This window comes from Astyanax mexicanus, chromosome 6, assembly GCF_023375975.1.
Source record: "Astyanax mexicanus isolate ESR-SI-001 chromosome 6, AstMex3_surface, whole genome shotgun sequence".
Lineage (NCBI taxonomy): Eukaryota > Metazoa > Chordata > Actinopteri > Characiformes > Acestrorhamphidae > Astyanax > Astyanax mexicanus.
In genome coordinates, this window is record NC_064413.1 from 15,658,402 (window position 1) to 15,672,699 (window position 14,298).

The following is a 14,298-nucleotide window of genomic DNA, read 5'->3' on the forward strand; positions in this document are numbered from 1 at the left end:
CCATTGCCATGCACCGTAATTACACCATAATCATCAGCAATAAAATAACTAAACACTTAAAATAGATCACTCTGTGTGCGTTTCACATTTTGAACTGCATTACTAAAATAAAGTAATTTTCAATGATATTCTAGGATTTATTCTAGACACACTAGTACTGTTCCCCTCTGTACTGATAATAGTGCGGCGCCACAGCGGCAGGGGGCGAGGTGCGAGTTCTCTGAGCGGAATCGCTGCGTCTCCGTTTCCGACTGACACAACGTTTTGTGTGCGAAGCGGCTGTTGGAAAGTTGGAGAAACATTTCTACTGTTTTAGAGCTGTCCTGCGCTAAACGCGGGCTGTAGTTCACGGAGCGTTTAATATTACACCGCTGCACTTAGGGCGGAATCGATAACTGAGAGGAATTAGCTGGTAAGTGTGTGAAATCCTCTGTATTAAACAGTAGCGGGAGTTTGAAGCGTGGATGACTGTTAGCTAATGTTAGCTTAGCCTGAACAACACGAGACCTCTCTCCCTAAAGCGATATTACTCTTCTTTAATATCGCCTGTGGTATTAATTAATTGCACTATTTAATTAGTTATATTCGCTTTACCAGCAGTACTGAGCTGCTAACCACAGTAGTTTAGCGAACTCCTTAACGCTAGCTATGTAAGCTAATAACAGCCCAGCCCAGTGTTTGGTATCTAGGTTAGCTATGCTAGCTAACAGCAGGCTAGCAGCTGAATTTGTAGCTTAGTTATGTTTTCTAGGCCTGGAGGGGATTTTTGTTTTTCAAAAACACACAGAGAAACCTACACGGTGTTTTATTATATAAAACGCATCAACGTAGACTCCAATTATGCGATTTATATCATAAGTGTTGGTCCTGTACTGTGGCTAATCAGTCAGAACTAACCCAATAAGCTTTAGCGAAGCTACGTAGGTTACTTGGATTAGAGCCAGTTCCTTTATCCATATTTTATCAGTGAGAGAGCTGTGTGGGCTTAGTATGTGTGTTATTTTCTTATCTATTCAATGATAGATGTTTCAGAGACGTTACTATCTTTGTTAGATCTTTTAAGTCTGCAAAAAAATGGTTGACGTCATGTTTGTGCGTAATGTTTAATGTATTTTACTAAATTTATGATTATAGTCGAGTGAGCTTTAAACTATCTAGGTTAGCATGATGTATTGTAAATGTCCTGGTACACAATTTGTGCACACATGTTTTTTGCGGTCTGTTTGACACCAGAATGGTTTATGCTGTCCAGACACTACACGACTTTGAAAAGACTTAACAGTCTAAAGTCTGACACCCTCGCACCTCTAAAGACTAATCACAGACTTTTTACTCACATACTTTTTACTGACATGTTAAGATTTTGCAAAGACTGGGGGTCAGTAATTGCAAAACTGCAACTATATTTTTTCTGGTGGACCTTATATACAGTACATATTGCATATTAATCTACAAACAATGTGCTCATCGATACTGTGATTTATTAGAGACTCACAATGTTTGTGCCCATCAACAGTTTCTTTTTCTGCAACACTGTTAGTTCTTTATATTTTTTTAATAAAACACATTTTGTGTTCAACTCTGCCTGTAAGCTTCTTCTGCCCTATTTTTGCCATAAAGATCATCATTCTTGCAAGATGTGTATTTATTAATTATAAGTAGTGCAAAATGAAATAACTTTAAAAAATAATGACTAAAGTGCTACCTGTGTTTTAAAATACTGTACTTATTAAAGTAAGAACCATATAAGGCATATTAACTGCAAAATGTCTTGTTCTTCATGTCTTTTATGAACAGTCATGTAAAATATTCATGCCTTGCGGCTTCCCATAGCTCTTCTGTTATTGGTTGTTGACATTGTTCACCTCACTATTTGCGTGAGCCATGTCTCAAGATATGTGATAATATTAAACACGGTTGATTTGATCTGAATGCAGGACTCCAAATAGACTAATTACAACTTTCAATCCACTTAAACTGAATGCTATAACAACTGGACTACAGCTTCACTCTAGCAAGACTCGTGATTGTAACCCGACTGGAAATTTGTCTGCGACAGTGAGATTGCTTGACAATCACTTGTTTCAAAAACTGAGCTCAGTTTTTGAAACAAGGACTTAACAAGGACTGCAACAATTAGTCGACTTTATTGACAGTGTCAAATATAAACAATTGTCTGATATGCACTATATACAAAATGCTGGCCATAGAAACCTATTGGAGGCAGAGATGTATAGTAAAAAAGTTGAATTGCTTAACTACTGTATTTAAGTAGTAAATGTGGTATCTGTATCTGCTGGAGTATTTTTTTTTCTTCTTACACTTTTATTTCACTACATATTTTTGATAAGTTAGGTACTTTTACTCGGATCATTTTTTTAAGTGCTGCATCGTTGCTCTTTACAATTACAAAAAGTTACAGATTGTTCCAAACCCACATTATCACTAAAGCCAGAGCGGTAGACACACAACACTGTCACCAGGATTGATGAAGCTGCCTCATCATTGAGTGAATCAAGCAATCAAGCTTTTTTTATAAAAACTTTCAACTGCTTGCCGTAATAACTACATAACACTATTTGTATTTTAGTTTCAGTACTTTTGTGCTTGCAATAATTAAGTCCAAAAACTGTTCTTTAGTACTTCTACTTAAGTGTGGTGCTTAAAGAACACTTCAAATTCTACTCAAATGATTTATTTTCTTGTACTTTATACATCTCTGATTGGAAAAGGAATTAGGACTATTCACTCACCATGTTTACCAAAAATGACAGGCACAACAGATACATATCAACATATTTCCGCATAATGTCTTTAAAACATTTAAAGGGCATTTGTCCCACATTCAGCTTTTTGTGTAATTTTAAAGCGATAGAGAAAGGTATGAACAGGAGGTATACCTGCATACCCACTGGAAGCAAAGATGGAGAGCATGGCAGGAAAAAAAAATTGACAAATTGACAAAAAAAGAATCAACAGTCGACTTCTAAAATAATCACAAGTTATAGCTCTGAATCCAACCCCACTGTACTCATAGTAATGGAAGGGCAACTGGTAATTCGAGGACACTGATACAAAACAAATGAGACAGTTATGTCTCTCAATCATCTGCAGACAAGTTACTGTCAACAAATGTTAGGGTTTCTCTCCACCTGAAGACAGGGTACACTAATGTGGTGTTAATATAATCAAAATGGCTCCCAGCCATGCCAGTGGGACGAACGCAAAAAAATATATATATATTATTGTGACAACAAATTGATAGTCAGTTTGGGCAAATAATTTTGCTCTTCATATATTAATAAACAAATGATCAGTTGCATCATGCCTAGAAAATTTTAATTGTTTAATTGTTTTTGTAATGAATAATGACACTAACAGTGTTTACTATTGGTGTTTTGAAGAGAGCTCTTCCCAGCATGTCGCTGCCCAAGCGGGAGGTTGAGGAGCTGCGGCCCTGGGTGGAGCGGACAGTGAAAAAGGTTCTTGGCTTCTCAGAACCGACTGTGGTCACTGCAGCTCTGCACTGTGTAGGAAAGGGCCTAGACAAAAGAAAGACAACAGGTAGGAAATTCATATAAATTATATGTACGCTGTCTGTACAGTCAGAGGTGGACAGTATTGTAATATATATATATATATATATATATATATATATATATATATATATATATATATATATATGACATTTTTACATTACTTTATGTTTATTGCAAAATTTGTACATGAAGAAAATGCACCAGAGATGTCATTGTAGACATTCTGATCTAAATCTAAATCATCTTGTACAGATTTTTTTTAATTCAGATTTTGTTGCACTGAATCCTTTTCAGCAGGATCAATTACACTCTTTGTAGGAAATATTATAGTTGATCTGTTATTTAAACACTGGCAGTATTGAGAGTGTGCTCAGAAAAAAAGCTTGTTTGTTGCAGTAACACAGTTTATCCCAATTCAATTAAATACTGTAATGTTGCCCACTTTCTCTGTACAGTATGTTTTTGTCTGTATGTTCCTCTGTAAATTACTGCAATGTCAGTTTGTAGTTCTGGTCCTTTTTACAGTTTACGTCGCTCTCTTTCTCAGACCAGCTAAGGCCGTTTCTTGATGATTCTGCGAGCGGCTTTGTGGAGCGGCTCTTTGAGGCACTGGAGGAGAGTAGAAACTCTCGGGGCAGCAGAGGTTCAGGAGACAAGAATCGCAAGAGGGAGCTGAAGGTCTGAATTGTGCACAACATCTAGTTTTGTGATTTTATTTTCTATGTTAGTGTTTTCAGATTTTTCAGTTTACCTCTAATCTCTTTTCCACTGCAGGATGTATTTGGTGATGAAGTGGAAGGGTCAAAGGATGGAGAGAGTGGGGAAGTTGCTTCAAAGAGAAAGAGGGTGCCTCGTTTTGAGGAGGTTGAGGAGCCAGAAGTTATCTCTGGGCCTCCATCAGAAAGTCCTGCCATGCTCACAAAGATGCAGGTAATGTACACATCAAGGGCGTTTTAAATGTGGTTTTATTGCGTGTTCATTATTCAAAAGAGGTCTTGTCTTTGCAGACTTTTACAGGGCTGTGCTTTTGATTCAAATGAAGAAATATTGACTTTATAGGTCAGCTATGTATGCACTTTTTTTTTTTTTTTTTTTAATCAGCCCAATTTTGTCCACAGATAAAGCAGATGATGGAAGCAGCCACACGGCAGATCGAGGAGAGGAAAAAGCAGCTCAGTTTTGTGGCTCCAGTTCCTGCCAGTCAGGTAAGAGACATGCTGTTTTCACTGTGTTCTTGTACCACATGTGCTGTATCTCATTGTTGGTCTTGGTGATAAGGAATGAAATATTTCTTTCTATGTTTGTTTCTATAGTCTAGAATGTCTCAGGCCCCATCTCAGCCAGAGGCCCCAACCACACGCCCTGTGCTCCCCTCACTGGGTTCCTCTGCAGGGGGAGGAAATCAGTCCATCGCCCCCTCCCAAGCTGCTAGCTTCATGAATGATGCTATCGAAAAGGCTCGCAAAGCAGCTGAGCTCCAGGCTAAAATTCAGTCCACTCTGGCTATGAAGCCTGGCATCTTGGGGGCTCTGAACAACCAAGGACCACACAATCTTGTAGCACTGGCCAACCTGCATGCTATGGGGATTGCACCACCGTGAGTAGAATGTAGAGCATAGTATAGTAGTATGCATACAGATATGAGCATTCTTGAAGCATACATCATCTTATCACACAGTCACATCAGTTTTTGTGTAAACGTTCAGCTGTACACGTGGAGTTGTGTTTGTGTTTTATAGCAAAGTGGAGGCTCGTGAGATTACAAAGCCAACACCCCTCATTCTGGATGAACTTGGAAGAACTGTTGATGCCAGTGGCAAGGAAGTAGAACTGACGCATCGCATGCCCACTTTGAAAGGTAGGACATTTACATAAACACAATTCCCTAAATCAGTGTTCATCCAGTTTTATAATTTAACACTAATCCTTATCATCTCTCCGTCTCATTCAAGCTAATATTAGGGCAGTGAAGAGAGAGCAGTTCAGGCAGCAGCTGAAGGAGAAGCCAAGTGATGATCTTGAGTCTACATCCTACTTTGACCCAAGGATGATTGTGCCACCACCACAGAGAGCCAGAAGGGGGTTCAAGTTCCACGAACAAGGACGCTTTGAGAAAATAGCCCAGCGGATACGTACCAAGGTAAGCTGGTCTGCCAGACAGCACCTTCACTCATCTTTGTGTAGCTTTACATGGAAAGACATTTATGTTCTCCATGCAGTAAAAAGCCATGCAGATCAATTATACAAACAATAATCTCAAACTACATTGTACAAAGTAACTTTTCCTATAAAATATTTGTGTAAATTTCTCATTTACGTTTTCAGACTCAACTGGAAAGGCTTCAAATGGAGATTGCACAGGCTGCTAAGAAGACTGGAATCCAGGCCTCAACCAAGCTGGCTCTGATCGCCCCTAAGAAGGAGCTCGGAGAGGGAGAGGTGCCTTTCATCGAGTGGTGGGACTCCTATATTCTACCCTCCAACGTAGAGCTGTAAGAAACTATAATTTATCTTTTTTTTTTTTTTTTTTTTTGTGAAGACCATATTGTGAACTTAATGTTTTGAAGTACTGACAGTCGTTTCTGTTGCATTGACCTTATCTTTTATTTTCTTAGTTCCTCTGAGATGGTACTTGATGGCGTGGAGTTTCATGGGGTCACAAATTTGGTGGAACATCCGGCCCAAATGGCCCCTCCTGGTAAATTAAACTGTTTGAATACAAGTACAAACCCCTCGTCTGCTGGGTTTTATTTCTGTCATTTTATTCATTTTTGTTTTAATTTGTTGTTCTAATCAATGGTTCCCCTTTGTACCTCAGTGGATTCAGACAAGCCAGTCACACTAGGTGTATATTTGACAAAGAAGGAACAGAAAAAACTCAGGCGGCAGACAAGACGGGAGGGTCAGAAAGAGGTCCAGGAGAAGGTCCGCCTTGGTCTCATGCCCCCACCAGAACCCAAAGGTAAAATAAGGTGCAAAACAGAGTGGAGAATAGTCATATCTTAATAGTCAGTAAAAACAGTTTGTCGAAAAAAGCCCTTTGATAGCAGTAAGATGCAAACTAGTTACAGGATTTATTGAGACTGTATGCATGGAAGACCCATTGATTTTCTTCAGTATTGTTTTGTTTTAGATGCAGTCAAGCCATTAGAATCAATGTGCCTGTGCTATATTATGTAACCAAAGAGCGTGCTTGGTTCTCTGTGCAGTGCGTATCTCTAATTTGATGCGAGTACTGGGGACGGAGGCGGTGCAAGATCCTACGAAAGTGGAAGCCCACGTTCGAGCACAGATGGCCAAGAGACAGAAGTGAGTTTGCACACACACCCATTGTTGAACATGAACCATCACAAGTCCTCTGTTCAAACCGAGTGAGCAGTTCTACAATCACTGAACATTTTGTTCTCTGTGTGCAGGGCTCACGAGGAAGCGAATGCAGCACGTAAACTTACAGCAGAACAGAGGAAAGAGAAGAAGGTGAAGAAGCTAAAGGAAGATCTAAGTCAAGGAGTTCACATTGCTGTCTACAGGTACACAGTAATAGCTTTTATTCCAGAAGTATTGGATGGAGTTTCATCATTCTAGAGAACATTTTCCCTGCTCTGTACCATGTACTCTTAGCCTAAGTATAAGTCAAAAACCTATTTGAATCCTTTCTATCAAGCCAAAAATGATTATATAATGAGTGAGAATTGTCAACATCAGTCTCCCACAGTGATTTATGAAATGCATCTTAATTCCTTAATTTTATTTATTTATTTTTATGTTTAGCTATAGTTCAAGTTAAATGTGGCATCAGACCTGCCAACGTGTGCTCATTTGTAAACTTATAGTATGATCATTGAATGAATGATTCCATGTTCTATTGTTTAGTTTATTATGTGTGTTTGTGGCCACTCGCGCTGTTACGCTTAGCAAACACGCTAATCCAGCAAGCTACCTATGGAGCCATCCCCACTTAATTTTCCTCCAAATTGTCAGCACTGCTTTGCTGTGCTAAAGCCCCTTTTTCCTGAGTTTCCACTTTCCAGGGTAGAATATACACTAGCCCTTATTTCTACCATTAAAACTCTCAGTTAAACTCTGAGAGTAACACAGCACATTAAAATATTCTAATTTGGAAAGCATCAAAACTAGCCTGAGATGTTATAAAACAGTAAAAAGAATAGTCTCCCAGACCTAAAACAGACTACACTATTATTACTGTCTCCTCTAAAATACAGAACAATACCAGCATTTAAAAAACATTAAATCATTATTTTAATTAGGGCTGCACGATATTGGATTTGTTTCGGCGATTTATATCGTGATTTTACACAAAGCAGGACCTGTGACGTCACCAGCCCTGCCTCCACCCGCTCCCTTGCCCTTTTCAAGCAGCAGCACTGCTCACTCAGAACGCTGTGTTTCTACTTATTGTTTCAAGAATCAAAATACTGCATCATGATGTGTTTGGTTTAATGCCTTAGGTGACATCCAGGTCCCATGATGAGACTTTTGCGCATGTGCACATCGCGATGACTATGCTTAAACAATATATCCTAATATAATTAAAAATATAATATATATATATTTTTGTAATATAATATACATTATATAATTAGAAATAAGACCGAATTTTAATTATTATTAATCACAATAGTGATGGGTGATACCACTAATATAAATATTATTTAATTTTGGAAATCTAAAACAGATTATTTTGTTTACATTTAAATGCACATTATTAAATGCTTTAGAAAATCTATCACATACACACATGCACTGTTTGATATTTGCACTTATTTTTATGTTTATTTCAAGTAAAAAAATGCCTTAAATATATTGTTTCCATTAATATACTGGGTAACCAACTATTGTTCTTTAAGAAATGCAGATAATATAACACTTTTACAAAATTGTTGACTGTACGGTTGGCAGGGGTGTGGGGGCTGGTTTGTACTCATAAATCTCTTTGTGGCATGATGGTATCCCAAATGTAAAGTCACTCCGCAAGACAGTAAATTAACAGTTTGTTTCTTTTTTTCGTTTGCCATGTGTCACTTGGCTGTCAGGATCCGAAATCTGCACAATCCAGCCAAAAAGTTCAAGGTGGAGGCCAACGCTAACCAGCTCTACCTCACAGGCACGGTGGTGCTGCATAAAGACGTCAACATTGTGGTGGTGGAGGGAGGTGAGTTTTGTAGAAGAAAGCGTGTGTCAAATAAAGAAATAAGACCTACATTCTGTTTTGGAATGGTTTGTTTTCATGGTGAAGGACTGTTGGTATTCACAGGCTGCTTTTGTACTAAAATGAGTTATTCTTTAATAGGACCCAAGTCCCAGAAGAAGTTTAAGAGGCTGATGCTGAACAGGATCAAATGGGAAGAACACAACTCAAAGAGAGATGGTAAGTGAGGGGGAATTAATCCTTATTCTTAATTTTTAGCTTCGTATGGTGCTATCGGGCTCATGAGTGTTTTCTTAACCTCTAATCTATTACCTTGATTCCTCGCCAGACCCTGATGGTTCAGATGAAGAGGGATCAAAGAAAACCAACAAGTGCACACTGGTTTGGGAGGTAAGAACCTGTGGAAGTGCATGTTTATTAACTTAGTGCAACAACATTAATGGACCGTGTGTATATTGCAGACATTTTTAATGTGATTTTTTTATTTTATTTATTTTATTTTTTTAACTTACTGATTGCTGTTCTGTTTCTTCAACCCTGCCCTTCATTCTCCTCTTTCTCTTTTCCCTTCTTTATTTCTTTCTATCTCAGGGCACAGCTAAGGAACGCAGTTTTGGGGATGTGAAGTTCAAGCAGTGTCCCACAGAGAACATGGCACGAGAGCATTTTAAGAAGCATGCAACAGAACACTATTGGGACATGGCCCTGAGCCAAAGCATTCTGGAGAGTGCTGATGATTGAGACCAACGTGACGAATCAAAAGAGACCTGATACTTGCAGCATAACCTGTGTGCTGCACATACACTGTGTTACGGACAATAGAGAGAACAAGAGAGACTGTTTTGTGTGTATGTATGTAAAATATAGACCGTTGAAGAAGCAGTAAGAAGTGGATCATGAGTATGTGTGGTTAAAGATTGCTTGTTCTGTCAGACGGATACGGATTTATCAGAACCTGTTGAACTTCAGTGACCGGATTTGATTGAGCCTCTTCTTCAGATATGTATAATGTATCTTCAACAGTGAGAGACAGTAGCATCCAAATGGTTCCCCTGTGTATCAGTACTGCTTGCTGAGGGTTTTTTTTTTTTTTTTTGCTTTGCAGTACCTGAAGCTAAAATCAGCTGCATTATGGCTGCTCTTTTGGAATACTGGCTTCTGGTCACATGGACTTGAAGGCAATATGAAAAATATGGCTTCAGTGCACATGAGTTTGCTTAAAACATGCACATATTGTTGCTGGACTGTCTGGGACAAAGATCCACATATTTTCCATGTTCAATGAAAAAGGCTCTTTCATTGTTGAATGACACAGCTGGATATAATGTTGAGGTAATTTTATTTCCCCATATTTTTCTTTTCTTTTTTCCCCTCTCCCAGTTAGAATTTATTTGAATGTACCTAAACTGTTGTCAACTACAGTAAAGTTTTGGGGAAACGCCTGTTGGAATATCCTTTCTTGTCAATCTTTTACTGTGAGTAGCTAATATAAGTAATGTAACAAATATAGACTTATCCAAAATACAGTGGTATGAAAGTTTTTAGCAACCCTGATCATTTTCATAATTTTCCTTTATAAATCATTGATTGATTCAGGACTTTAACTTTAACAAGATTCCCAGTACCTGCACTGATCACACAGCCCCACAGCATGATGAACCACCACCTAATATTACTGTGGGCAGCAAGTGCTTGTCTTGGTATGCATAGCATCAGTCCACAGCACCTTATTTCAAAATGAAGCTGGCTTGTACAAATGTGCTTTTGTATTCCTTGAGTTTGTGACTCTGTCTCTCCCATACAGCCTCTCCTTGTGCAAAGTGCATTGAATATCTGAACAATGCACAGTGACTCCATCTGCAGCAAGTTGATATTCTAGGTCTTTGGAGCTGGTCTGTGGGTTGATTTTGACTGTTCTCACCATCCTTCTCTTCTGCTTATCTGAAACTCTTCCATTTCCTCACTATGTTCCTCACAGTGGAAACTGCCAGCTGAAATCTCTGAGATAGCTTTTTGTATTTTCCCCCTAAATCTTGATGTTGAACAATCTTTGTTTTCAGGTCATTTGAGAGTGGTGTGTTTTGAGGCTCTCATGTTCCCACTCGTTACAGAAAATGCAAAAAGGAGGAGAACTTGCAATTGGCACCTTAACCCTTTCATAAAATTGGATTTACCAGTGTATGTTGGTCAAGAGTCTGTGAGGTTGCCAAACTATTTCTGTGCTACAATAATTACTGTTAACTATGTTAAAGGTATCAATAAAACAACATATGCACCTGGCTAATTTCATACCACTGTATATTATTAGCAATGTGCTGGTATTTCTTTATTTAACCGATTCTGAGAGCTGCCCATCTTTCCTGTGCCGCCAAACTCACACACAGGCTGCTTGTACTCACAGTGTCTGGGAGGCCATATGAAATGACAAAAATTATGCACATGGGCATGTAGGGGGGGTTTGTGCCACTCCGGACAGACCACTGCCCGCTGTATGAAGGGGAATTATAATCACGCTAATCATAGTGATAGTTTATAGACAAAATCCCACCCTTTAACAAAAAGAACATCAGAAGAGTCCAATGCTAAACTAATCATGAGATTTTTGTCTTATTTCATCAGCTATATAAAACATATTGTTCTAACAGTAATCAGACTTTCAATTTTGGGCACTTTGGTCTCTTGTCTTTCAAACAGGTGAGAGGCTGGTCTTGTGTAAGTGGATTTAGGTGCTGAGTGAACCGACTTGCCTATAAAGACTTGGATATTGTCAAAAAGCAGCTTTACAGAGAAAAACAGGCCCATGCCTCTTATGAGCAGCGCCACAGAAATGCCAATTACTGTAGTGACAACAGTGGCAAGGAAACACTCCCTTTAAGAGGAAGAAACCTTAAAAAGAACCCATCCCCCTCGGGTCAACCCGCTCAGTACAAAAAAACAAAAACAAACAAACAGCAGAACATAAAACAACAGTACAGAGAGATAATGTGAGCTATAGCTAATGTAGAAACAGATTCTTGTGTTCTATTCATGTTATCCATTCATTCAATGGATAATGGAACAGGACTGGATTTTTTTTTTATTGTAAAAAAACGAAAAAAAAACAAAACAATGTTAGTTAATTATAAATTTGTGACAACAATTGTAACCATGTTGTTGAAACAAAGTGAAACCTTTGGACAGCATTATAGCAACACTGTAAAAAAGTAGAAAGTAAAGGTCCGAACCCCCGCTCATAGGGCTGCTCCCTCCAGGTGGGTAGATGGCGCTCTCACCCCACATCCCCCACGACACAGGGCATCTGTGAGCTGATGTACCGAAACCAAGTCGCTGCACTATCCACCGAGTGTGCTGTGATGCTGCTCGGCAATGCTGCATCAGCAGCAGCTCGAAAAGAAGCGGTGGTTGACTTTACATGTATTGGAGGAATCATGTGTTAGTCTTCACCCTCCTGGTGTGTTGGGGCATTACTAGTGATAGTCCTAATGAGTGGGTTGGGTGGGTAATTGGCCGTGCAAATTGGGGAGAAAATGGGAAAATTTTGAAATAAAATTATTTAAAAAAAAGTAAGTAGAAAGTGAGACAGATGTGTGTGTTTTCTGGGTAATACCTGTATGCTAGGGGGTGCTAGAAGACCTGAGCAGTAAGTGCAAACAGCAGAAATACAGGAATACTTAGCTTCTTCCAGCTTTGGGTGATTTGACTTGGTGGCACACAGTGTTTCTGGTGCTGGAGTCTGGCCCTGAGTTTCATCACCTTGGGCACTGTGAAGGCACTGTTAGGATTCTGAACATCCAGGGTTTTGAATGGCTTTGAAGGCCATCTCATCTCATGGCCTCATTTTTGAAAGAAATTATTGTGAAGCGTTAGTCCAGCTCTGTGAGCTGGTTGTACAAAGCAGAACCTCTGCTCCCACAGAGATGCAGGAAAGCAGGAGAGCAAATCTTCAGCTCCCCTTCAGAGCTCACACACAGGCAATAGATCAATGGGTTTATAAGAAGCAAAAACATTTTTTCATAAATGTTTGACAATTTTTACTGAAAATATTTTAATTTCCTAAACACAGAACAATATCATAACAATATATGTTTCAGAAGCGCAGACATAATATTTAAACGTTTATACTCGAGTTAGAAAGAAGTGTTCACAGTCATTCCACCAACCAGTCCGAGCTTTAGTAGCTGTAATCCTATCTTTTCTGTTCCCCCCCAAAAAAAATTGTTCTAGTTTTTTTTAAAGCGAAAATCTTCAATCTGCGTCCAATATTTTATTTAATATTCAGGTTAACAAACAGATTAGTTACTATTTTGAATCCCTGTTGATTGGGGACTTCCTCGCGGTCTCCCTCTAGCGGTGTGCAGCCTTTTTCTGATAAAATAAAAAAATCCTCATAGACTGTATACTTATATAGAGCCTACTGATATAACTGGGGAGATAAATATGGGTTTATTTATTTAGTATGCAATACTATCCGACAGCATGAACTAAACACAATAATAGGTCAAACACACAACATATACAAAAAACATCACAAACACATCAAAACACAAACAAACAACAACCCTAAACAAACATAAAAAAAAGAAAATTGGGATTCAAATATCTTCAAAATATCGATAGATTTTAAACTTTTTTATTTTTAATTTGTCCAAAACTAGTCAGGAAGTGTATAGAATTATTTAAGTCTAAATAAACAATTTTTTTTAACAAATTTAGTTTTGTGTAAAATGTACCTAAAATAATAATGAACTTTACTATCATTTTTTCCTTGTGGTCTAATGAAGGGGTCATCAAAAATATACAATATATATTAAACTTTGAGAGGAATTTCCTTACCCAACCTCCTTTTCAAGTCTAAAAAAGATCAATCCAAAAAGATCAAGAAAATACACAATAAAAAATAAGACTAGGGATTTGTACAGCTCAAGAGGAAGATGGATGATCACAGTCATTAAACCAAGCTGAACTGCTTGATTTTCTTTTGCACCAGGAGTGGCATAAAGTTATCCAAAAGCAGTGTGTAAGACTGGTGGAGGAGAACATGTCAAGATGCATGAAAACTGTGACTAAAATCCAGGTTTTTTTCACCAAATATTGATTTCTGAGCTTTTAAAACTTTATGAATATGAAATTGTTTTCTTTGCATTATTTGAGGTCTGAAAGCTCTGCGTCTCTTTTTTTAAATAATTTTTTCATTTTCGGCAAATACATGCTCTAAATTAAAATATTTTTATTTGGAATTTGGGAGAAATGTTGAAGTGGTCTCTTATTGTTTTTTCTAGAGCTCTATGTAGGCAGTGGACAGGGTCGAGATAAACCGGCTCACGTGCAGGCGGTAGAGGGCGCGCGGGTCTTTTATTTATGTTCTGGTTTGGTCGTCTGTACAGATCGCCTTATTGGATGGTTGAAGTTAATACTCCTTTTATACTAATAAATTGTTGTTTTAATAATGTGGTTCAGACTTATGTTGTAGGTGAAGTAAAGCTATTTAAAATCCATGCTTTATTATTTATTATTTTTTTTACCTTTGGATTATCTCCTGTGTTAATTCTGTCAGGCATATTAGCTACGTGGAGCCGCTGTGGGCCTGAG

General features: G+C 38.3%; 1 protein-coding gene across 1 annotated transcript; it reads left to right on the forward strand.

The window, feature by feature from the left end:
- The first annotated feature begins 238 nt into the window (after nucleotides 1-238).
- prpf3 (PRP3 pre-mRNA processing factor 3 homolog (yeast)) lies at nucleotides 239-10,151 on the forward strand. The gene is made up of 17 exons (XM_007256835.4): nucleotides 239-412; nucleotides 3,405-3,564; nucleotides 4,087-4,217; nucleotides 4,314-4,469; nucleotides 4,658-4,744; nucleotides 4,853-5,136; nucleotides 5,279-5,397; nucleotides 5,492-5,679; nucleotides 5,865-6,031; nucleotides 6,155-6,237; nucleotides 6,358-6,501; nucleotides 6,749-6,848; nucleotides 6,956-7,069; nucleotides 8,594-8,712; nucleotides 8,851-8,928; nucleotides 9,038-9,099; nucleotides 9,301-10,151. The coding sequence occupies exons 2-17, from the start codon at nucleotides 3,420-3,422 to the stop codon at nucleotides 9,448-9,450; spliced, it is 2,127 nt and encodes a 708-aa protein (XP_007256897.2). The 5' UTR covers nucleotides 239-412; nucleotides 3,405-3,419; the 3' UTR covers nucleotides 9,451-10,151.
- The last annotated feature ends 4,147 nt before the right edge of the window (nucleotides 10,152-14,298 follow it).